Here is a 23,595-nt window from a genome sequence, read left to right as displayed (position 1 = left end):
GCAGCAGTAAAACACAAACCCGAGGAGTCCTGGGCCAGGAGACTCGTGCCCGCTCACAGCTGCCCTGTGGAGAGATCACTGTCCCCGATCGCTGCTCACTGCTCAGCTGGCAGCAGCGGGAGGCTCCCGGAAAGGAGCCTGCCCCTAACCCCCGGGACACGGAGAAAGGACAAAACAGGGGCCCGGGATGGGAAAGGCTTCGGCAGCGCAGCGAGACTCCTCCGCCCGCCCGCGATCGCCAAGCACCCGGCCGCTCCCACCGGGCCAGCGCTACTGACCCCGCCCCACGCCGGGCACAAGAGCGAGACTGGCCCCGCAACCAGCGGGTCCGTGCTGGGAGCCGGCCCCAGACCCCGGGCTCCCCGCCCGCCCTGCACCTCCGCTAGCGGAGACACGTCCTCCCCGAGCAGTGTCCCGGGGCCAGGACAAAACTCCCGGCGCGCCCCCCCCCGGGGCTCTCTGCCGCCCCCCCCCCGGCCGCGCGCGCCGCCCCCCCCGGGGCTCCCTGCCGCCCCCCCCGGCCGCGCGCGCCGCCCCCCCCCGGGGCTCCCTGCCGCCCCCCCCGGCCGCGCGCGCCGCCCCCCCGGGCTCCCCGCCGCCCCCCCCCGGCCGCGCGCCCCCCCCGGGGCTCCCGGCCGCCCCCCCCGGCCGCGCGCGCCGCCCCCCCCGGGGCTCCTTGCCGCCCCCCCCCCCGGCCGCGCGCGCCGCCCCCCCCGGGGCTCCCTGCCGCGCGCGCCGCCCCCGGAGCCCTCGCTCCCGCCACGCTCCGCAGCCCTCTCAGGGACTCACCGGCCCCGCCCCCCCGGTGCTCTCTTGGTGGCCCCGCCCCGCGGCCGCGCTGTGTCGTCACGTCCGGCGCGTCCCGAAGATGGCGGCGGCCCGGCTCCTGGCCCCGCGGCTGCAGTAGCCGCGCTCGGTTCCCTGTCGGGGCCCTCGGGCGCCCCCTCTCCCGCGCCGGCTGCCGGGACCCCCCCCCCCGCGAGGTGAGGGGACGTGAGCGGGGCGGGCCTGAGGGGGGCCACGGCTTCCTCGCGGGGCGGGGCGGACCGGAGGGGTTGGGGGGGCGATGTCTCCCCCCGGGGCGGGGCGGGTTGGGGGCGATGTCTGCCCCGGGCGGACCGGACCGGACCGAAGGGGTTGGGGGGGCGATGTCTCCCCCCTGGGGCGAACTGGAGGGGACGTCTCCTGGGGAGGGTGATGTGGAGCCCCCCCCCCGGGCTGCTTTCTTTTCTGCCTCCCCTGACAGCCCTTGGCCCCAGCCCAGCCGGCTCACCCCTGTCTCCTCTCCCTGCAGACCATGGATGGCTCCTTTGTCCAGCACAGCGTCCGTGTCCTGCAGGAGCTGAACAAGCAGCGGGAGAAAGGCCAGTACTGTGATGCTACGCTGGACGTAGGTGGGCTGGTGTTCAAAGCCCACTGGAGCGTCCTGGCTTGCTGCAGCTGCTTCTTCCAGAGTTTGTACGGAGATGGAGCCTCCAGCAGTATCATTCTCCCTGAGAGCTTTGCAGAGATCTTTGGGCTCCTGCTGGACTTCTTCTACACTGGACACCTCGCACTTACCTCAGAGAACCGGGAGAAGGTGCTTGTCGCTGCCAAGGAACTTTGTGTCCCTGAAGCTGTGGAGCTGTGTCAGAGCTTCAAGCCAAAATGCTGTGATGGCAGTGATCTAAACAACCATTGCCTTCACAAGAAAGGTCCTAGAGACGATCTTAATGGCCATTTAAAGCAGCCAACAGACTCAGATGGAGAAGAAGCGATCAAAGCAGTGTCTAAACCTAATGTTGATAGTGAAGCCAGCCCCAGCTGCTGCACTAGGAGAGCCAAACTAACCCAGGGACCAAGTGGGAGCCCATCTCTCCTTAGGGAAAGGCTTAAAAGGGCTGTTAAAACAAATGCACTGAGCAATTCAGGTGAAGTAAAGAACACCCAGGAATGTAAAGAAATAAAAAGGCCGCCTAAAAGAGGAGGCACTGAAGACAGAGGCATCAGCAATGAGGTGGTGCGTGGAGCATGTCCTAACAGGGTTTCTTTTACGAACTAAGAAACTACTCTCCTTAGAACTAAAGGTTTAAAACTTAAGCAGGAAGAGATTTGCTCCTGAAAACTGAGCATCAAGCATATGGGATGTGTCTGCTAATCTTCTCAACAGAGCACGTGTTATAAGAGGGCAAGGATGGTGGTTTAAGCACAGGAATGGGACTCAGGAGATGTGGGTTCTATTCCTGACTCTGCCACAGAATTACTGTGTGTCCTTGAGCAGGTCACTTAACCTCTGTGGACCTTATTATCCCCCTGATCTGTAAAGGGAGGAAAAGGTTTACTACATCTCAGGGACATTGAGGCTTAATTGACTACTATTTGTAACTACTTTGAGCTCCACAAATGGAAGCGACTACAGAGGACAAAAAAGAAAACGAGGAGTCCTTATAGCACCTTAGAGCCTAACAAATTTATTTGGGCATAAGCTTTCGTGGGCTGTAACCCACTTAGTCTCTAAGGTGCCACAAGGACTACTCATTTTTTTTTTTTTATTTTTTGCTGATACAGACTGCCACGGCTACCACTGAAACCTGTCACCATACAGAGTACAAAGTATTCGATACTTTTCATATTAATTAGGTTGTTTCGTTTCCTGGAGCAAAGCCAACACACCTGCAATTCTTAATGAGTTTGTGTATTAAAAAAGGAAGAAACTGGACATCTTAAATTAAATAAGTACTTTGGCTCAAAGACCAGATGAAATTCCATTATGAAATTATTTTAAGGGCAGGAACTTCAGAACCACTGAACAGAAATACCTGCTTGTGCAGTGTATATTGGCCCTTTGAGAGTCAGTATTGCAGAAGGCTAATGAGACAAAGGCTGGCTGGAGTTTGAAGAGGGCTGGGGAACTCTGATGGCTAATAACTATTTCTATACAAGCTAAGATAATGGATTCAGGGTGTTGGCAAAGACAGGGAATGATTCCTCTGTACAGCAACAACAGAGTTTAGTTAGATTTTAAAAAATCAAACTAGTCATGAAGCAGCTTACATCAGCTGCTGCAAAAGATGCAGAAATGCTTGTCAGGAGGAGTGTGATTGGGTGAGTGTTTGGGGGTGGGAGAGTTATCATCTTAAAGCACTGGAACAAGCTAAACACATCCAGTAATCAGACTCTGCCCTTTGGGAGTTATCGGGAAATGTTCTTAGTCAAATCCACTGAGTTTTAGTTACATTTTCCTGAAAGCTTCTTATTGTCAGACAGTGGTGCTGTCCACAAGCTCCAGAATTTAGCTGACTTGTATGATATTGCAGTGCTGCTGTAGATACAATTTCTTGTTCTGTCTAAGGTGTTCATTGAGTTAATGTAATGGCTCCCTGTTCCATCGCAGTGGGAAATGCAGGTTGTTCAAGTCTCTGATGACGTAGCAGCAGAAGATGATGGAGAAGTTCATGAGGAAACAGGTGAAGATTACATTCCTGAGAAAAAGACCCTGAGGACCAAAAAGAAATCAAATTTGGCAAAAAAGCCTAGCAGTTCGGAGCCTGCAGGGAATGCTGGGCTGGTAGAGGCTGAGACTCCTGGGAACAGAAAAGGTACAGCTGTGCCGGTTGAATGCCCCACATGTCATAAAACCTTCCTCAGCAAATATTATCTAAAAGTGCACAACAGGTAAACATTCTGCTTTTTATTCCTGTACCTTACCCATAGTAAGAGGGACCTGTGCCCTGACTGGCTTCCAGCAGGGCTGGGCTATACGGAGCTGAGTAGCTGAACTTGAGCTCATTTCTGAACTTAAACATGCAGGTTTAGGCTATGAAATAATAGTGCTGAGAGGCAGGCGAGACCTGAGAGAACAGTCTGTGCCTGTCGGAGTCTCTTACTTGTTTATAGAAAGCTACAGTTCCAGGATGAAAACCTCCTGGGGTACTGAGGATCTTTGCTAGAGGAAGCACCTAGCCCTAGCATGTCCCATCTGCCTGTTTATGTTTGCAGTTGGCCAGGGGCAGACCCTCCATATAGACTCTTGGAGTCACTTTTTGGCACAGTGACCCTTTCAGCACTGACTGGGGTACTGGACCCAGCTAGCTGTTAGGGCTTCAGTTGGGGGTGAGAGAAACAACTTCTTGAAAGGTGCTGAATTTGAGAGTCTGGAATGTCTCTAAAGCAGGGGTGGGCACACTACAGCCCACGGGCCACATCCAGCCCGCCAGCGGATTTAATCCGGCCCTCGAGCTCCCGCTGGGGAGCAGGGTCTGCAGCTTGCCGCGCTCCAGCCAGGCAGTGGGGTAGGGGGTCACTCCATGTGCGCGTCGCTGCTCCCGGAAGCAGCGGCATGTCCCCCCTCTGGTTCCTACGCATAGGGGCAGCCAGGGGCTCCGCACGCTGGCCCCGCCCCCACAGCTCCCATTGACCAGGAACTGCGACCAATGGGATCTGCAGGGGCAGCACCTTCGGATGGGGCAGCGCACAGAGCCACCTGGCTGTAGCTCCTCATAGGAGCCGGAGGGGAGACATGCTGCTGCTTCTGGGAGCTGCTTGAGGTAAGCGCCGCCCGGAGCCTGCACTCCTGACCCCCTCTCATGTCCCGACCCCCTGCCCCAGCCCTTATTCTGCTCCCACCCTCTGAACCCCTCAGTCCCAGCCCAGAGCACCCTCCTGCACCCCAAACCCCTCATCCCCAGAGCCTGCACCCCAACCCCCAGCCCAAACCCCCTCCTGCACCCTGAACTCCCAATTTCTGGCCCCATCTCAGAGCCCGCACCCCCAGCCAGGTCCCTCACCCCCTCCTGCACCCCAACCCCAATTTCATGAGCATTCATGCCCGCCATACAATTTCCATACCCAGATGTGGCCCTCGGGCCAAAAACTTTGCCCACCCCTGCTCTAGAGGTTTGAGTAAGTAATGCATCTCAAGCCTCTTCCACTTGCAAGTCTGGGCTGGAGAGCAGTATTGCTAGAACGGAGCTAACAGCTCGTCTATGTCGAGGGGCTGTTTCGGGGGATGCAGCACTGGGAGCAGATCTCAGTGCAAGCACAGAGGAACTGCCACCTGTTAAAATTTGGTCAGACTCTGTATGTGGAGCTGCCCGGACTTGCTTGTTGTTAAAAACAACTTTAAAACAATCCTAGAGCCGGAGAGTGAATGGGGCTCTTAGCCCCATAGCAACAAGTGAGAAATACGGCATAGGACTTCAGAGTGCTAACTGATGCCTAAGGGAGATCTAGCCCACAGTAGCAGCAGGAGGAGGGAGCCCCAGGTGCCTTCTTTAAAATGCAGACACAGCTCTATGATGTCACCTCAGCATTTCCTATCTTCACCTGCAGCAGGTGGGTGGGGGTCAGCAAGCATGACTGAGATGATCGTTCTGGAGAAGCCAAGGGTGCGAGTGTTGTGCAGGAGAGCCTTGGTGAACTGATGCTCTGAAACGCCATGGGAGCAGCAGACCACCTTCCTAAAGGACAGCGTTCAGAAGGGTCTCTTAGGATTTTAAGCTGCATTCTAAGAACTTTGACCACAGATAATGTGTTGGTGTGAACAACATTTAACTGTGTTTGAGTTTATAAAGTTTTTATTGCCCACTGGCTGCAAATGAGCAGTGCTTCACTAGCCTCTTTTAAACTAGGCTGTGAATGGGGAGTATGGACCTGGAAATGACACTGAGTCTAGTGAAGGTCGTAGTTCATGAAGCCTCTCAAGCCACAGGACAGATTTGGCTAATTGTGAAAATAACTCATTGTCTCTGTGAGTCTGCTTCTCCAGTGTAAAACAGTTCAGACTACTAGCATCCTGGCTCTAACTTGGGATCCTGTTGTGTGAGTGGCTCCCTAACCTGTCCCAAGGAAATATTTGCTGTTGCTGTTAAAGACTGAGAATTACAGATACTCTGTTTGTATTCCTTTTAGGAAACACACTGGAGAAAAGCCATTTGAATGTTCCAAATGCGGTAAATGTTATTTTAGGAAGGAGAATCTGCTGGAGCATGAAGCTAGGAACTGTATGAACCGTTCGGAGCAGGTACTTCTGGGAACTGTCAAGGGAGGAGCAGGAGACAGCAGCTGTTAAATTGTTAAAGCAGCAGCGCAAACAGATAGCATGTCTACAGCCACTTGCTTTGTTCGCTTCTTGCCTAGAGCTGTAACCTGAGCTGTCTGTCCACAGAAAGACTTCTCTTGGGGTGCCGTGTGCTAAGAGTTTGGGGCCAGATCCAAAATTGGGAGGCTGGAACAAAACAACTTCTGTTTAGCTTAAGGAGTTTCTTTAAAGTGGGACATTGTGTGCATCGATGCTCAGTGCTGTGCTGGGTCTGTTACACCCACTGCCTTTCTGTGCTGATGGGAAGTTAGCACAAAAGCTGACAGTTTAGACAAGGATGCCTCCCTCTGGCAAACCAAGGCCATCTCACCAGGAAATAAACACAGGGCATAGCAGGAAAACCTTACATTAAATTCTATGAGTTTGGCCATTTTGCTGGGCAGTTGGGAACATGAACAGAATTAAAGCCTCCATTGCAGCCTCCTAGAACCAAGATCACCCTCAGCCATTGAAATGCAAAATAACATTGAAACTGTCATATCTATCCTCTCCTGTCTTGCTGGTGTGTGCCAGCTGAGCTTGCTGCTGAAGGGTGTACCAGTCTGGTGTGGGCCTTGCACAGAGACTTGCAGCAAGCAGGGCCGGCTCCAGACCCCAGCGCGCCAAGCGCATGCTTTGGGGCGCCATTTTGCCGGCAGGCGGCTCCGGCGGACCTTCCGCAGTCATGCCTGCGGATGCTCCACCAGAGCTGCGGGACCAGCGCGCCCTCCGCAGGCACGTCTGCAAGAGGTCCCCCGGAGGCGCGGGACCGGCAGCGCGCCCCCTGCGGCGTGCCGCCTGCTTGGGGCGGCCAAATTCCTAGAGTCGCCCCGGCAGCAAGAAGGCGTGGATTGGCACAGCATGTATAGTCACCACTTGCTTTGGTTTGGGTTTTTGGGACAAATGTTGGAGTTTGGTATAACCAGAATATTCTGACTGTGTATTATAAAGAGGACATAATGTTTACGTACCAAACAGTGTCCTAACCACATTCCGAGGAGTCTGCATTCTGATATGCACCTGTTTCCTATGCCAGCTTCTTGCTTTATCGTTCATCCCCTTTGCCTGTGTCCTTCCTTTCCTGCCTTTCCATAAGCAGAGCTGCTTCTGTACTGAAGGGTCTGGCTGACTATCTTATCTGCTCCTGTCTTTTTCAGGTTTTCACCTGTTCAGTCTGCCAGGAGATATTTAAGAGGCGAATGGAATTACGGCTGCACATGGTGTCACACACAGGGGAAATGCCTTACAAGGTCAGCACAGTGCATTCCTGGGAATGACGGGGAGATGCTATCACGAAAAGAAAGAGGGGTGTGTGTGCAAAGATGCCTTTCTATTCTGGGGTTGAGGGACTGACCCACCCAGCCAGGCCTTGCACTGAGAGCATGCACCACCATGTGGCAGTGACTCAAGGAATTGGGCTGGTGCTGTGGCCGTGCGTTGGTCACTGGGCTGCTGCCTACACCTTAATTATGGAATATTGTTTTGGTTTATTCCTTCCTTTTATGGCAGCTGCATTTATCCTGTGTCTTAGAGTGCTGATCCCACGGATCCCTTCTTCCTGTCGCCAGACCATAGATGTGCTCCACATATCACTCAGCTCCTTGATAAAGGGGGTGTGCCTGGTAGGGGAACATGCAGACAGAGCCCGAGGGGTATAGCCTGGGTGCGAGTGCCGAGGGTTTACCTGGAGCTTAGGGGGCTTGCCTGGTGACATGTTGTAGGCAAGTGGAAAGGCATTAGGGAAGGATTTTGTCTTGCATCGTTTCTCTTCTTTCTGCTAGGCCAAGCCCCTTTGGCCACTCTGCATTAGTAAAACCTTAAACTCTTCTAACTCAGTAAGTGCTCTGGAAATGGCCAGAGGCTGACTCTTGTCTCGTATTTATTTCAGTGTTCCTCCTGTGTACAACAGTTCATGCAAAAGAAGGATCTTCAAAGCCATATGATAAAGTCACATGGTGCTCCAAAACCACATGCGGTAAGGAGGGGCAAGGCTAACGTGGGGTGGGCAGAGTTGACGTTTTGGGGGTAAAACATGGAATGGGTCCATGGCAATCTTGAATTATTACTGAGGGAGGAGGGATGCTCGTGCAGTGACGGCTAATCAAAGGATCCTAACCTTGATCTGGTCCTAGTGCGGTGTGGTGCCAGGCAAAGAACAGCAGCTGGGCTGACTCTGTAATTTAGAGGCTGGCAGCCTCTAACCCTCATCTGGAGGAGACCTGTGTCCACCAGAGGCTTGGCCTGGGCTTAGCTTTTGCTCTTGGCTGTATTGTCTGGGAAGCCAGTTCCCTGAGCGTGTGACAGAACTCCTGCTCTTGGCCTCTGATCCTAATCCCTCCCTATGGACTTGTAGTGCTCTGCCTGCTCCAAATGCTTCCTGTCTCGAACCGAGTTGCGCCTGCACGAGGCATTCAAGCACCGTGGAGAGAAACTTTTTGTCTGTGAGGAGTGTGGGCACAGGGCTTCGAGCCGCAATGGCTTACAGATGCACATCAAGGCTAAACACAGGTAAGGCATGGGGTGGTTCTCGGGTCACAAGCGTTTGCACATCTTTCAGCTCCATCTACTGTCTTTCTTCCGTGCAGACCTGCTGATCTCTGGAACATATTGCAGGGACCAGTCCTGCAGCGGCCAGGAGATGAACTAGGCGGGACGGGGATAGGCATCACCCCCCTTAGTGGTCTTTGCCCCTTGAGAAATAGTACTGCAGAAGGCCAGCACTGCCTCTTCCCCCAGAGATGTAGCTTATTCATTTGCAGTTTGTGTGGCTTCTGTTGGCTCAGTCTGTTCATTGTCTTTGGAAGCTGATCAGGCAGTTACTGTATCTGGCTTCATGGTGTTCTTTAGGTCACCGACTCATTTCATCTCTGTTTTCTTCATGCTCCCTATCAGTATGGGGTCCCCAGGACTAGCTGTGATGTCTGAGGGCTAAGAGACTCTAGCTTCTGCTCTTTGTACCTGTAGACTAGTCTAGGGTGTTAATCGCAGTTCTTGTACCTCTTCAAGTCCTTACGTGTTGAGAGAGGTTTGAAACAGGATTGAATTCGGGAACTTTGGAACAGCTGGTAAAGCTGACTTCACTCCCAGGAGTCTAACCCTTCTAACGGAGAGCTGTGGGTAGGGGTTGTTCCCCCAACCAAAGAGGCTCGTTGGGACAGGAACAAACTGAACATGGTTCTCATTGTCCTTCCAGAAACGAGCGCCCCTATGTGTGTGAGTTCTGCCATCACGCCTTCACCCAAAAAGCCAACCTCAACATGCACCTCCGCACGCACACAGGCGAGAAACCTTTCCAGTGCCACCTCTGTGGGAAGACATTCAGGACACAAGGTACAGACAGCATCCTTTGCTTGGCCTGCAAAGCTGGCTCTCGTTACAGTTCCTCATTCCAGCCCCTGGAGAGCTGCACTGCCAGGGCCCAAGCACTGAATGGGTTTGTCTTAACTCCAGCCCTGAGTGTTACCTGAGTAGGGGGCGTTCTAACGGGCCAGACCACAGGTCCCACTGGTGCTCTGCCTCTAGCAGCACCAATACCTGGTACCTTCAGGGGAGGGTTGTAGTACGTTTGCCTTAGCGCAATTCTTTCCTGCCCCCTTTGAGCTCATACTATGCGATGCTGCCTCAGGAATAGGAAAACATAATAGAAGCTAAAAACTCTTACCAGCTGGAAGGGAGGGAGAAGTGGTAGCCGGACAGTACGGCAGCTGCTGTTCTCCCAGATTTAAAAGGCCAGCTACCAGAAAAGCAAGCTGGGAAATAGCAACTAAGGGAAGAGTTGAAATCCCCCTCCCATCTTTCTGGATGTTGAGGTTCTAGGAGCAAAAATGTATCCCAGTGTTTTCAGAAACCTGGTATATTTTAAGAAGCTTTTTAAAAAAACAAACAATGTATGGAAAGTAAAACTTTCAGATGTTTTCCAGACATCAGCTGTGTCCTCTGCTCAAAGTTGACGCATGTCATGGCAGTGCTGAAGTAGATTTTATAGGCCTATCCTAGCACCTAAATAACTTCTGCAGATTTTTTTAAGATGTTACATATTTCTGTCCTTTTTGAAATACATTTGCCTCCTCCCCAATCTGTCCCTGCAGTGAGTTCCAAACGTTACTGCATGAAGCTATCAAATTAATTTACTTATTCTTTTATGCCTGGACACTGTGGAAGGGAGAGACTGATTACTCTTCCCAATACCCTTAACTGAAACTATAAAAACAGTGAATTCCCACTTGGATCTTTTCTAAAAACTCTTAAGAAAATAGTATCTAAGGGCTGTGCAGTCTCTGTAGCAAGTATAAGAAGAAATGGCAGCACTCTGTGGTAAAGTTTCTGTACAAGAAGGATAAATTTCCTGTCTCTCATCTGTGTTAGCGAGTCTGGATAAGCACAACCGCACACACACTGGTGAACGCCCCTTCAGCTGTGAGTTTTGTGATCAGAGGTTCACGGAGAAAGGGCCCCTTCTGAGGCACATTGCTAGCAGGCATCAGGAAGGAAGACCACACTTCTGCCAGATCTGTGGGAAAACATTCAAAGGTAATGCCCATTACAGCAATGCTGCTGCATCCTCCTGCACAGGAGTTATGAGGGCTCTAATTTGCCTTGAGCCTCTTTGTCTTAATTCATAGTGACGATGCAAGTGCTAGTCAGGGAATTAGGACATTCTGTTTGCCTGCTGTAGCAATTGGAGTGACTGCACTCCAACTCTTAAAACTGTTTGCAGAACAGAAGTAGATCCAGCATTTCTGTGTTTTGTCAAACGTAGTCTCTTGCAGGGATTCTTATGTCCATTGCTGATGCAATATTCAGCAAAACTGTGTTAGAGAAAGCGGAGCAACGGGTGGGCAGGAAGGGGAGAGAACACTTCTCCTTCAAGCTTGTCCTGTGACTTAGCTGGCCAAGTTTGAGGCTTTAGTACAACTCTTCAGAAGGAGTCTCCCTTTCACCATGTCCTTTGCCATAGTAACATTTCCCATGTAGCTCAGGCCTATGATTGTTTAACTCAGGGACTCTTTGTTGCAGTGTTCAGCCCATGAACACGTTACCATATTCAGCCAAGTGGCTAATAAATGGTTTCTAACTTTCCCTTCTCAGCTGTTGAACAGTTGCGTGTCCATGTTCGCAGACACAAAGGAGTGAGGAAGTTTGAATGCACTGAATGTGGTTACAAGTTCACCCGACAGGTATGGGGTTTTCCTAATTCCACTTGCAATGAGGAAGTGTACTGTAAGCCTGGTTGAGTCACTAGCTTCCTATTTGCAAAGAGATGAAACACACAGGGACACAAAATTAGTCTTATAAAGTGGTATATTTCTTCAGGAGGGAAAGCATGGGGGTCCTAAACTGAAGCATGTTCACTGCCTGTTGTAGACAGGAATGCAGCAGAGCAGCACTTGGAGTGTCTGAGCTGCCGGCCGCTCAGGCGGGGTGAAAAGGGCAGTGCCAGTTAGTGCCCTGGCTCCTTTGATCAAGTTTTCCCTCAGTAACGCCACCAAAATCTCATCTCATTTACTAAAAGCACAGTCCTTGGCGGGGGGAGAGAGGAAGCAAAGGAAGACCTTTCTATGGACAGGTGACATCACACTTGGATAAAAACCCCAAAAGAATGAAATGCTTTAATGAGTATTTGAGGCAACTTAAATCTAGTGTGAAATATGGGCCTCCGCTTTTTGCTCCCAGCCTGGGTAGTGGCTGGGACAGGTGAGAAATTAGTGAGGATTGAGTCCCTACTAGAGCAGCCTGGAAGACTTCAAAAATGGGCCTCTCTTTCCTACTAGCTCTGTCTGCCATTCCCTCTCCACAGCTGGAATCCTGCTCCGTGGCCACACTGTGGCACTGCTTTGCAGCCCTAAGGAGAAAAGGCTAAGTCACCACCTTCTCTCTTCTAGAGGAAGTGTTAGGGGGGACAGAAGTTTCTGTGGAAGAGCTACCCCATCCTTGCTGCCTTATCTGTTGCCATTTTCTCCCTTCCTATGGCCTTTTTGGGGGAGGAGGTTTGTTCTCCCACTTTTGTGAATTTACTGTGTGCATTTATTTATTTTGCTGCATGCTTTCTCCATCCCTAGTGCTAATGAGATCCAGCTTTTTAGCCACCAACATTCCTGCACCCTGGACCTCATTGCCAAGAGGAGGCTCTGCTGTGTATGTTTTAGGTGGGTAATGATGGACTTTGATTGCTCTTCTTTTAAAGGCCCACTTGAGGCGTCACATGGAGATTCATGACAGGGTTGAAAACTACAACCCCAGGCAGAGAAAGCTGCGGAACCTAATCATTGAGGATGAAAAAGCTGTTGTGGTAGCACTCCAGCCCCCGCATGAATTGGAGGTGGGGCCTGCAGAAGTCATTGTGGAATCCCTCTCACACAGCTCCCTGGGTGAAGCAATCCCTGTACAGAGACTATGTTCAAATGAGACCTTCTCTATGACAGATGTTATTGAACAATCTCTTATCATTACGACAACGATCCCTGAAGATTGTGAAACATAGCCCTTATGTCCTTGTACACACCTTTCCCTCAAAAATAAAGTCTTAGGTTGGAGTAACTGTTCACAAGGGCTTGATGTCTGTTTCAAAGCCACATTCTCAACAGTACACTGCCTTTTACTTTAAAAATATCATCCTTGTACTGAGCTTTAAGTGGGTGGGGAACAATGTCTAGTTAAGTGCTGAGCTGGTGGAAGGGCACAAAATAGGGAGTTGTCAGCTTGCATGTTAATGAACCAAATGTAAGTGAGCAGAATAAATCTCCCCTGCTTGAGGGAATAAAAAAAATATATTTCAAGCTCATGTTTAATACTGTCAGCTACCTTTCTAATGTAAGAAAGGAAAGTTGGAAAGATACTGCCTTTTACAGACTTGTTCAGAAAAAGTAGTTTTGTTTTGGGGGAAAATGCCCGCCAGCACTGTGCCAGTAACAAGAAAAATGCCTCCTGGGAGGCAATATAGTTAAACTTCACTCCTAACATCAAGTATGGCTGTTGTAAGTGTCCATGTGGGGGTCACACTTGTATACATGGATCTTGCTCTCCCGGTGGCAGCGGTGCTGAAGTCTGGCTTTACACAACCCAGTACCATGAACAGCATTACCACAGGTAGCCTTCAGATAAGAACTAGGTCAAGTTGTTCAGTAATCCCATTTTTGCTAAGGCCACTCCAACCCCAGCTTTGGATAGTTTAACTTAGGCTGCATTTATCAAAATCACCTAAGCAAATTAAGTATCTAGATCCTACTGAATTTTAATTGGAGTGGGGTATCAAGCTCCACTGAAAATCCCTTAATGACTTATACAGGAACTACAAATGTGTGAAAACTCAGAGCTAATCAATCTCCCCAAGAGTGCACGAGCTTCCCTGCCCCCCCATTAGATTAGTAATGCAGAAAGACACTCTAAAATGTTAGCTCCTAGGAGAAATGAGCCTAACACTATGAATGTGATTGCAGGAGGAAAAGTGATTGTGTAAATATGTTCCATGTAAGCAATAGTGTAGCTATGGAGGTGCCAGGATATGTGAGAGAAGGTGGGTGAGGTAATATTTATTGGACCAACTGCTGTTGATGAGAGAAACTAGCTTATACAGAGCTCTTATTACCTCTCACCTATATTCCACTAACAATGTTTTATCTGGCTTGGAATCATATGCAGGCATGGTCTGTGATCCTGCACTATACCTACAAGCTGCCATTTTGGTGAGAGGAGAATCAGCCCAGTGAAGGACCATCCTCCTGCGGAGAGGTGCCAGAACTACTCCCTATCCCTAGCCTGCTGGTGACAAAGGGCACAGCTGGGGCTTTACCCTGCTGCTCTCATTTTTTGGTGTTGGCAACCAGCACAATTTAGGAGCTATAATGGTGAGCTACTGAAGAGAGTGGGCCTGGCTCACCATAGACCACATGCAAGGTGAGGGTTTAGCTCATCTATCACCCTGAGAAAGTCCTGAAACCAACTTGGCACAACAGCTGTTTGATTGCTCCATGTAAGGGCAGTTTGAAATGTCTTGAGTGAAGGCTTGACATTGTAAGTCTTCAGCAATTTCTTTAAAACTGGTGGCTGTATTATATAACATTTACTTTACATGCTGGTGCTTTTAAACTCAATCACCATGTGTACTGATCAAGGACAGACAGCGGAGATGATTTAAGTTATCATACCTCTATCAATACTGAGTTACTAATTCCAACCACAAAAGGATGCATCAAGTAAAAACCCACCAAAAAAAAAAACAAGTTCTTAGATGGTTAACAGTTGTGGTAGGAGACTGATGAGCAACTTTACAATCTAGCAGTACTTTGTCTATAGGGCTTGTATCACTAAGATAGGCATGGTCAACTTTTTACACTGAGGGCTGTCTGCACAGCTTGTGAAAAGTCATGTTGTGCGCTTAAGGATAGCAGACTCTAGCTCTGTTCTTTAACACTACAGCTGTTGACAAAGCACCTAAATTTAAGACTCAAGTTCTCCAGCAAGAGAACTAGTACATCAGCTGTGAGGCAATTTAAGGGAACTGAGAATTTCAATTACTTGAATCCCCTGCTACCATCACAAAAAGCTTTTGCAGACTGTGGCTGAAAGTAGCTTTGGCTCTGAAGCAGATTTAGTTTAAGAAGTTTGTCAGTGCACATATCAGAATTCAACCACATGATGCTAGAGCATTTCACAGGTAGCTGATTAGATTCCAGAATGAAGTACAGATTAGAGAACTAGCTTCCAGGGGTATTTCTTGATTGACACTATACACAGTACCTTGACCCCTCAACCTGATTTTCTGGTTATTGTAAACTGCCATTCTTAGAATACTAAATTACTCAAGTCACAAAATGGGACAATATAGGGCAGCAAGACAGCGTAAGTGCCTGCTTTATTAGCAGTACTCAGGCCTTGGCTACACTTGCAAATTTGCAGCGCTGCAGCAGGGTGTGAAAACACCCTCTCCAGCGCTGCAAATTGCGGCGCTGCAAAACGCTAGTGTGGTCAAAGCCCCAGCACTGGGAGCGCGGCTCCCAGCGCTGTACGTTATTCCCCACAGGGAGGTGGAGTACGGACAGCGTTGGGAGAGCTCTCTCCCAGCGCTGGCGCTCTGACTACACTTAGCGCTTCAAAGCGCTGCCGCGGCAGCGCTTTGAAGTGCAAGTGTAGCCACAGCCTCAGACTATGATAGCCATGCGGAAGACATTTTAGCATAGTTCGTTTGTGATAGGAAGGCCAGAAACATTCTAAAAATGGTAGTGGGGCAAAAATGGGATTTGTTGTAAGTGTACTTAATAGTAACTAACAAATAGCTTGGACGAGAACTCTTAGATCATACTTCCTCTATGGGTGAAGTAAGACTACCCTTCAATGTTTTCTCTTTGGAAAGTGACTATTTAATTTGACAAACATGCATCAGATAGAGAGCCACCACAGGCAAATTAACTCTCAGAGCTAGAAGCCTCCCTGCAGTCACTGAAAGCTGACCAAAACATTTACATTTAACATGTTTTATTTAGCTTGATCATTTCAAGTAAGTTTTTAAAAACAGAAGTATGAGAATAAAATTCCAAAATCTGTCAAAATGTAAAATGCCTTTGCTTCAAAGGATGGTATTTAAACAGTATTTAAAGGTTTAGACACAATGAAAGTCTACAAAAAAGTTATAAATACAAACCTAAAGTTATTCAGCTGGTTTTGGAACTTCAAGATGACATAGGCCCAGCAGCAAGCACTACAGGAGGAGAATGTTCTACATAAATATACTTTAATAGTTCAGCATAAATACTTGACCATTCTACTATGCAAATTGTTATACTAAATTACAACATGTAGACAGCAGTGCTCCACATCTTAAGATGGACTTGAATACATGTCTTAAATAACTGGCACCCTGTTGAGCACAATATGGTTGTGTTTACCACTCCCATTACAATAATTGCACAAGCTCAGTGGAAGAGAGACTGACTTGAGGTTTCAGTTTAACTTTTGTGGGGACACAAATTGCTTGTTGGCATAGTATTCAACAGCCAGAAGTGAAGAAATTGCATCAATTCACTGCATCTGTCCAAGGTAATAGGCAAGCTTCACCAAAATGAGCCCTGTATCTTGTTTAACAGTAGCTTGGGAACAGCACAGGAGCTAGATATAAAAAATATATTTTCAGTAACAAAAACATGTTTATAGAGCTGAAAACCTCAAAGAAGATGCTATCCCCTGTTCTTGCTTCCACACCAGCTAAACAAGAGCTAAGGGAGAGGGGAATACATAACAGAACTATCCGTTCTTTGTAGGTTTCCTACTGGTTATTATAAAATTTGTGATACTAAAAGCCTGACTGAGATAACCAAATGGTCCACTGATTGGTATTCCCAACTCCCAAGTAGGAAACTCAGTGAGATTTTCATTCTTTCCAGCTGGTAGCGCTACCAAGGGTCAAAGTGTGACATACCAGTCTAAGCTCCTTTGCCTAATATAGGAGTCCCACCATCTTGTCTAGTCATCCTTGCTAGCAGACTGATGTTCATGACATGAAGCTCTAGCAAGAGCTTTTGCGGGGGAGTCCTGGGGATCCTGCTTCAACATGTGCAGAGGTAAACAAAACAAAACAAAACAGAACTTGAAGTTTGCCAACTCTCTCAAGTTGATTTATACAGTGACTTTGTTCCACCCACTGTGAAGTCTTGGTAGACTGAAGTTTGTCAACACAATCTAGTTGCGCTATAACCCTGTCTCAAGCTACATTATGATAAGGCACTGTCAATAACCTATCAAAGTTTGAGTGGTCCTCGTTCAGGACAATGGGAAGAATCTCTGCTGAAAGTTTGCAATAGAGAGAAAATGTTCCAGAGAGAACAGACTCAAGAGCTGTAGAAAATGTTTTATCCCTTGGGAACTTAGGATATCCTACAGCATCTTCCAAATGAAGAAGCCTAAAGATCTGTGAGATTGAATATCTGTGTTTGGCATGTGTAGGTGAAGTTTAAATTCATACAGTTTTCCCACTGAGAAAATGCAGAGCTACCATCTCACCCACTATTTCACGTCATCATTCTTTCCTAAAGGACATTAATGCTTGTTTTCAACTAGACCATGCTGCATTTTGAAATTTAAGAGCTTTGTAGGAACAGCCAGACACTCAAATCAAGGAATTAGCAGGAAATTTCCTCTTCCAGCAAAATGTGCTTTTAGATTAAATACGGGAAATAAAATTATGCCTGCCAGATCACTTAAGTCTGAAAGCAGAACTTACTGATTACAAAAGCAATAGCGATCTAACAAAATTCAGTCTCTATGCACTAACTAAAGGCCCTGATTAGCATTTACCAATTGCTCAAAAATTCCAACAGCTGCTTTAAATTATTTTGATGAATGAGTAATATTAACGTTAGGTTCTATCATTTAGCAAATTGATCCATTTATAAACTGTAAATTTACCTTCACTTAGCCACCATTCTTTATCATGAATGTTTGAAGCAGCATAAAATTTATTTTTCTATATACCAAATACACCTCTACCCCAATATAATGCTGTCCACAGGACCCAAAAAATCTTACCACGTTATATCAAACTTGCTTTGATCCGCTGGAGTGCACCGCCCCAGAGCACTGCTTTGCCACGTTATATCCGAATTCGTGTTATATCGGGTTGCATTATATCAGGGTAGAGGTGTACTGTGTAATAAATTACTTTGCTCAAATCCATGGGACAGTTCCCAAGGAAGCTCTTTATTTCCTCCCTTTAAATAAGTTCTCCCCTAAAAATACCATTCTGGTCTACTTCTTTAGTGTCTAGTGAGAATACACCACCTCCATTTTACAGTGTCCCCAATACTATCCAGGACCTAGCTGCTCAATCTAGCACAAATTTTGCCATCCTTTATATAAAAAGAGTCAAGTTAAAGTCTTTAGAGCTTATGGAACATCAATAATAAATAGCAAATAACCTCATTAGACAAGACCATACTGCAGAGATTTCTCTGCCAAGTTCAACTGCAGGCTAAACAGTTTGATAGAAACAAAAATGTTATTCAGATCTGAACGCTGATGGAGGAGGATGTTCTTCTCCAAGAGATCTTTGACATGAGCGCCCAGCCCCTAAAGTCTTCCCCCACTCTTCTTCTCAGATGAATATTTGCTTAAAAAAAGAAATTGAAATGTATTTGACATTTCACTCAATCTAAATATGTGAATCATTTTTTAAATGAAAAGTTTCTAAAGAAACATTTTCCTAGTAAGGACCAATAAAAGCACAAGCTGCATGGGGTAATGAAAATTCTGTATAAAAACTTACAGTGCTGTAGGGGTTTTTAACAATTAATTTATCACACATTTAAGGTTGCGGCAGAGGGAAATTTCAAACTTCATGACTCTCAACCTTAATCCTTGCACTGAGCTTTTTATGCAAATGCAATTTAATAGGTTCTTCGTGAAAGCATGAAGAGCGACTAAAGTTGATGGTGGCTCTCAGCATATTTAGGGCTAGGTATTTATATCCTCATGTCTGCACATCTATAATGAACCCAAACTTTGTGGGTGGAATTTTCCCTCAGATCATATTGGCAAGGACCTGGGCAAGAGGTCTATCTTCCTCTGGAGCACTGAGCAGAGCATTCGATCTGCAGGTATATCTTATCAAACCAATCTCTCCCCTTTCAGAGAGCCTCTGGTATTAGCCAACTTCAGTCCTCCCTATTTTCTGTGTTTCCATAAAACACTGCCACAAAGAATGGAATCTGGTGGCAAATATGAAGTGTTATGATGTGGAAAGATGCTGACTGCAGAGTACTACTGAAAGCTGTCTGATCAAAAGCTACACAGTGCTGCCTGGAAGAGCAATATTGGTGCTTGAGTAACAAGTGATTTTTTAAAAATATCTGTTTTGTCCAGAGTTCTCTTATCAGAGCTTTTCTGTGGCTAATGCTGCACCTTCTCCATCCACAGAAAAGTGCTTAGGGACATTGCACCCAAAGAGGCCTCTAACTTTCTGCCAACTATGCTCCCTACAACAACATTTTAATCTTTCAGGGTTTTTACTTCCTCCCTACTTGCAATTACTGATCAATCCATTTCAGAGTTTCCAACCACCAGTTTGCCTCCTGCCCTCCCCCAAAGTGACACTGGTTATTTGTAATGAATTCACTTCAAGCCAGAGATAAGTTTTTCTACTGTTAACGTAACTCATTAAGATTCTGATTATGAAGATTCTGGCGCTGCCTATTTAGGTTAATGGCATTATCCAGAGCGATACTGTCGTCTTCTTGTGTAGTTTGTGGCATAAACTGTCGGAATATGCTGACACTTCCATGCCAGAAGGTGGGTTCAGGCAGCCGTCCCACTATGCTCCATGTTCGAGTTTCTGGATCATAAGCTTCCAGCACGTCTGAAAGTTCAAATGTGTTATCGTAGCCACCAGAGACATAGAGCTTCCCACCAAGCACAGCCAAGCTCCCTCCAACATGAACCTACAATTAAAAACAAGGTATTAGAGACGACCATCCTGGCTTAACAAGGAGCTCTTCAAAGACCTGAAACTCAAAAAAGAGTCATACAAAAAGTGGAATCTAGGTCCAATTACGAAGGATGACTATACCAAAAAACAACAGAAGCATGTAGGGACAAAACCAGAAAAGTCAAGGCACAAAACAAGATAAAACTAGCTAGGGACTTAAAGTGTAACAAGAAAACTGTTTAAAAATACATTAGAAGCAAGAGGAAGATCAAGAACAGGGTAGGCCCATTACTCAATGAGGAGGGAAAGACAATAACAGAAAACACAGTAATGACTGCAGTGTTAAATGCCTTTTTTGTTTCAGTTTTTACCAAAAAAGTTATCAGTGACTGGACAACCAACATAGTGAATATCAGTGTAAATGGGGTAGGATCTGAGGCTAAAATAAGGAAAGAACAAGTGAAGAATTACTTAGACAAGTTATATGTCTTGAAGCCAGCAGGGCTTGATGAAATAGATCCTATAATATTTAAGAGATCTCGGCGCCATTAGCAATTGTCTTTGAGAACTCATGGAGGATGGAAGAGATCCTAGAGGACCACAAAAGTGCAAATATAGTGCCTATCTATAAAAAGGGGAACAAGGACAACCCAGGGAATTGTTCTCCTTAACTAATGAGGAAAGGACATGAAGCAATGGGCTTAAATTGCAGTAAAGCAGGTTTAGGTTGGACATTAGAAAAAACTTCCTAACTGTCAGAGTTGTTAAGCACTGGAACAAATTACCTAGGAAGATTGTGGAATCTCCATCACTGGTGGTTTTTAAGAACAGGTTATACAAACTCCTGTCGGGGATGGTCTAGATCAGGGGTTGGTAAACTTTTGGAAGTGGTGTGCCGAGTCTTCATTTATTCACTCTAATTTAAGGTTTCGCGTGCCAGTCATACATTTTAATGTTTTTAGAAGATCTCTTTCTATAAGTCTATAATATATAACTAAACTACTGTTGTATGTAAAGTAAATAAGGTTTTGCAAATGTTTAAGAAGCTTCATTTATAATTAAATTAAAATGCAGAGTCCCCCGGACCGGTGGCCAGGACCCACGCAGTGAGAGTGCCACTGAAAATCAGCTCACGTGCCGTCTTTGGCACGTGTGCCATAGGTTGCCTACCCCGGTCTAGATAATACTTAGTCCTGCTTCTGTGCAGGGCACTGGACTAGATGACTTATCGAGGGCCCTTCCAATCCTACATTTATATGATTATGCCCATTTAGGTAGGTACACTGATCTCTAGCCTAGCTGAAAGTCCCAAATGTGTGGGTCCTCTGCTATTGCTGGCAATTGCTGCTCTGGAACAGGTATCGTGCTCACAGGCCCCAGCAAGTGACCCATGCCACCATGCCAACACAACTGTAACAGAACTGACAAGTCCCAGCCAAACGGTCAGCAGCATTAACTCCAACTAAAGGAGCTATAATTCAAGAACCACAAAACAACAAGATACAAACAAAGATCTCTGCTAACCTATGCAGCTGCACCACATGATGGTTTGGGCACTTACGGCTTGTCTACTCTGTGCATTAGTCCACACTAGAGAGGTGTAATTTCTAGTGCACAATAGAGTGTCACACACTAACTGGCCCACTTGGACCCTGCTAGTGTACACTAAAAGTTCCCTGGTACATTAACGTAGTATTGTATACTACATTAATGCACACAAGAGAACTTCTAGTGCAGGCCAGCTAGTGCGTGACACCCTAGCGTGCACTGGAGTTTATACCCTTCTAGAGTGGACTAATGCACAGCGTAGACAAGCCTTCATTGTTCTCTATTGGTCATCTAAACTACAAGTGCTCTGAAACAAGGGCTACCTTTTGCTGTACGTGGCTGAACATACTGTTAGCATTCACTGAGTTTATTTTGTGTTGTATCAGTGCTTAAATAATTAAGTCACTCCCCTGCCCCAAGAAGTTTATAATCCAAAGGAACTGTTTCCAGCAGTTTTTAAAATGAACTCATTGTCAACATCCTACCTGGAGCATAGGAGGGATTTTGTCCCATTCATTCTTCATTGGATTGTAAACATCCACTTCAGCGGAGTCATCTCTATAAAATAAAAAAAGAAACCACTATTCAGAGAGCTGTAAAGGCTCCCCCATTTCATCAAGCACAGGTGAAAGTAGTCCAAGCAAGTGCCTGAAGTGCTACATTAGCATTTTTGCTTCCACCTGGTTACATTCACAAACTCACATGCACACTGATCAAATTACACTTGCACTAAGACATGAGATATGGTGCACACTCCAAACTCCTATACGTGGCTCCTATGATGTAGCATCAATGGCCAGCCCAGAAATCAACGCATCTGCGTAGCCCCTGGGGCTGAAGAGCTATGGACTACGAGTGGGCTGCATCATTACGCATAGGAAGTCTCCTCACTACTTGTGAATTGGTGCTTGTGTCCAAAGAACGTGACTAGCACTTCTTTGCTTCTTCAAAGTCAAAACTGCACTTAAAAAAATAAATTCTGATTTTGAAAAGATTACCCAGCTAGTTGGGTGCAGTGAACCATACACTGGAGCCAGAATGAGCCCAGAACATCCAAGTAGTGTTTCTGCCTTCCCTTGCCTACAACCAAGTATGGGCTGGATGAATCAACTATAAGGTGGATAGAAAGCTGGCTAGATCGTCGGGCTCAATAGGTCATGATCAATGGCTCCATGTCTAGTTGGCAGCCGCTTTCAAGCAGAGTGCCCCAAGGGTCGGTCCTGGGGCCAGTTTTGTTCAACATCTTCATTAATAATCTGGAGGATGGCATGGACTGCACCCTCAGCAAATTTGCAGATGACACTAAACTGGGAGGAGTGGTAGATACGCTGAAGGGTAGGGATAGGATACAGAGGGACCTAGATAAATAAGAGGATTGGGCCAAAAGAAATCTGATGAGGTTCAACAAGGACAAGTGCAGAGTCCTGCACTTAGGAAGGAAGAATCCCATACACTGCTACAGACTAGGGACCGAATGGCTAGCCACCAGTTCTGCAGAGAAGGACCTAGGGATTACAGTGGACGAGAAGCTGGATATGAGTCAACAGTGTGCCCTTGTTGTCAAGAAGGCTAACGGCATTTTGGGCTGTATAAGTAGGAGCACTGCCAGCAGATTGAGGGACATGATCATTCTCCTCTAGTCAGCGTTGGTGAGGCCTCATCTGGAGTACTGTGTCCAGTTTTGGGCCCCACACTACAAGAAGGATGTGGAAAAATTGGAAAGAGTCCAGCGGAGGGCAACAAAAATGATTAGGGGGCTGGAGCACATGATTTATGAGGAAAAGCTGAGGGAACCGGGATTATTTAGTCTGCAGAAGAGAAGAATGAGGGGGGATTTGATAGCTGCTTTCAGCTACCTGAAGGGGGGTTCCAAAGAGGATGGAGCTAAGATGTTCTCAGTGGTGGCAGATGACAGAACATGGAGCAATGGTCTCAAGTTGCAGTGAGGGAGGTTTAGGTTAGGTTGGATATTAGGAAAAACTTTTTCATTAGGAGGGTGGTGAAGCACTGGAATGGGTTACCTAGGAAGGTGGTGGAATCTCCTTCCTTAGAGGTTTTTAAGGCCCAGCTTGACAAAGCTCTGGCTGGGATGATTTAGCTGGGGATTGGTCCTGCTTTGATTAGGGGTTTGGACTAGATGACCTCCTGAGGTCCCTTCCAACCCTGATATTCTATGATTCCATGATTCTATGAACTTCCCCATGGTTATTCAGCCGTGGTACCTGCCCAAGTCAGAATGCAAAATTATTTGTATTACAAATAGTACCTAGAAGCACAACTGTGCTATGCTGATAATTGCAGGCCAATCCTAAACATGTTATTTAAATCTGTTTATTTTCAAAATGTGCACTTTTGGGTCCCACTACAGATAAACTTCCTGCAAATTTGTACCAGATAAAATAATCTGGCTTTGGTGATATGAGTGCACAAGAACATTTTAGAAAAATAACTGATATTCTGGGGTGACAAACCTCTCCCCACCTAAAATTAACCCTGAAAGGATCCATGTTGGACTGAGACTTCAGCCAGTGCCAAGTTTAGACCGGGGTGGGGTGGAGGGGGGGTGAATAAAGGCTGG

The 23,595-nt window shown here is 47.0% G+C and overlaps 2 protein-coding genes across 6 annotated transcripts in view; one reads left to right on the top strand and one right to left on the bottom strand.

Annotated features, from left to right (window-relative positions):
* Positions 1-830: 830 nt before the first annotated feature.
* ZBTB48 (zinc finger and BTB domain containing 48) lies at positions 831-12,560 on the top strand. Of its 3 annotated transcripts, none has more exons than XM_044995939.1 (11): positions 831-983; positions 1,295-1,579; positions 3,374-3,654; positions 5,890-6,001; positions 7,216-7,308; positions 7,947-8,033; positions 8,412-8,566; positions 9,252-9,388; positions 10,424-10,588; positions 11,147-11,235; positions 12,243-12,560. In XM_044995939.1, the coding sequence occupies exons 2-11, from the start codon at positions 1,298-1,300 to the stop codon at positions 12,537-12,539; spliced, it is 1,698 nt and encodes a 565-aa protein (XP_044851874.1). In that variant the 5' UTR covers positions 831-983; positions 1,295-1,297; the 3' UTR covers positions 12,540-12,560. The 3 variants fall into 3 exon arrangements, with proteins under 3 accessions (XP_044851874.1, XP_044851872.1, XP_044851873.1); XM_044995937.1 differs by having other exon boundaries at positions 1,295-1,999; XM_044995938.1 differs by having other exon boundaries at positions 1,295-1,999; positions 12,118-12,254.
* Positions 12,561-15,112: 2,552 nt separating this feature from the next.
* KLHL21 (kelch like family member 21) overlaps positions 15,113-23,595 on the bottom strand; it is a 32,409-nt gene continuing 23,926 nt past the window's right edge. For 2 of the 3 annotated variants that reach the window (XM_044996425.1, XM_044996426.1), the window contains exons 4-6: positions 21,503-21,575; positions 19,199-19,482; positions 15,113-16,159 (exon numbers count right to left, since the gene is read on the bottom strand). In XM_044996425.1, coding sequence (XP_044852360.1) covers positions 16,105-16,159; positions 19,199-19,482; positions 21,503-21,575 — 412 coding nt within the window. In that variant the 3' untranslated portion in view covers positions 15,113-16,104. Of the gene's footprint in view, positions 16,160-19,188; positions 19,483-21,502; positions 21,576-23,595 lie in introns of those variants that run through there. The other variant, XM_044996427.1, reaches the window with a different exon arrangement.

Source organism: Mauremys mutica, chromosome 21 (genome assembly GCF_020497125.1).
Source record: "Mauremys mutica isolate MM-2020 ecotype Southern chromosome 21, ASM2049712v1, whole genome shotgun sequence".
NCBI lineage: Eukaryota > Metazoa > Chordata > Testudines > Geoemydidae > Mauremys > Mauremys mutica.
This window is presented reverse-complemented; position numbering and strand designations above follow the sequence as displayed.

Coding starts and splice junctions, on each gene's coding strand:
- ZBTB48 (XM_044995937.1), top strand. CDS start 1,298: ATGGATGGCTCCTTTGTCCAGCACAGCGTCCGTGTCCTGCAGGAGCTG. Junction 10,589..11,146: donor CTGTGGGAAAACATTCAAAG/GTAATGCCCATT, acceptor TTCCCTTCTCAG/CTGTTGAACAGTTGCGTGTC. Junction 11,236..12,242: donor GTTACAAGTTCACCCGACAG/GTATGGGGTTTT, acceptor CTTCTTTTAAAG/GCCCACTTGAGGCGTCACAT.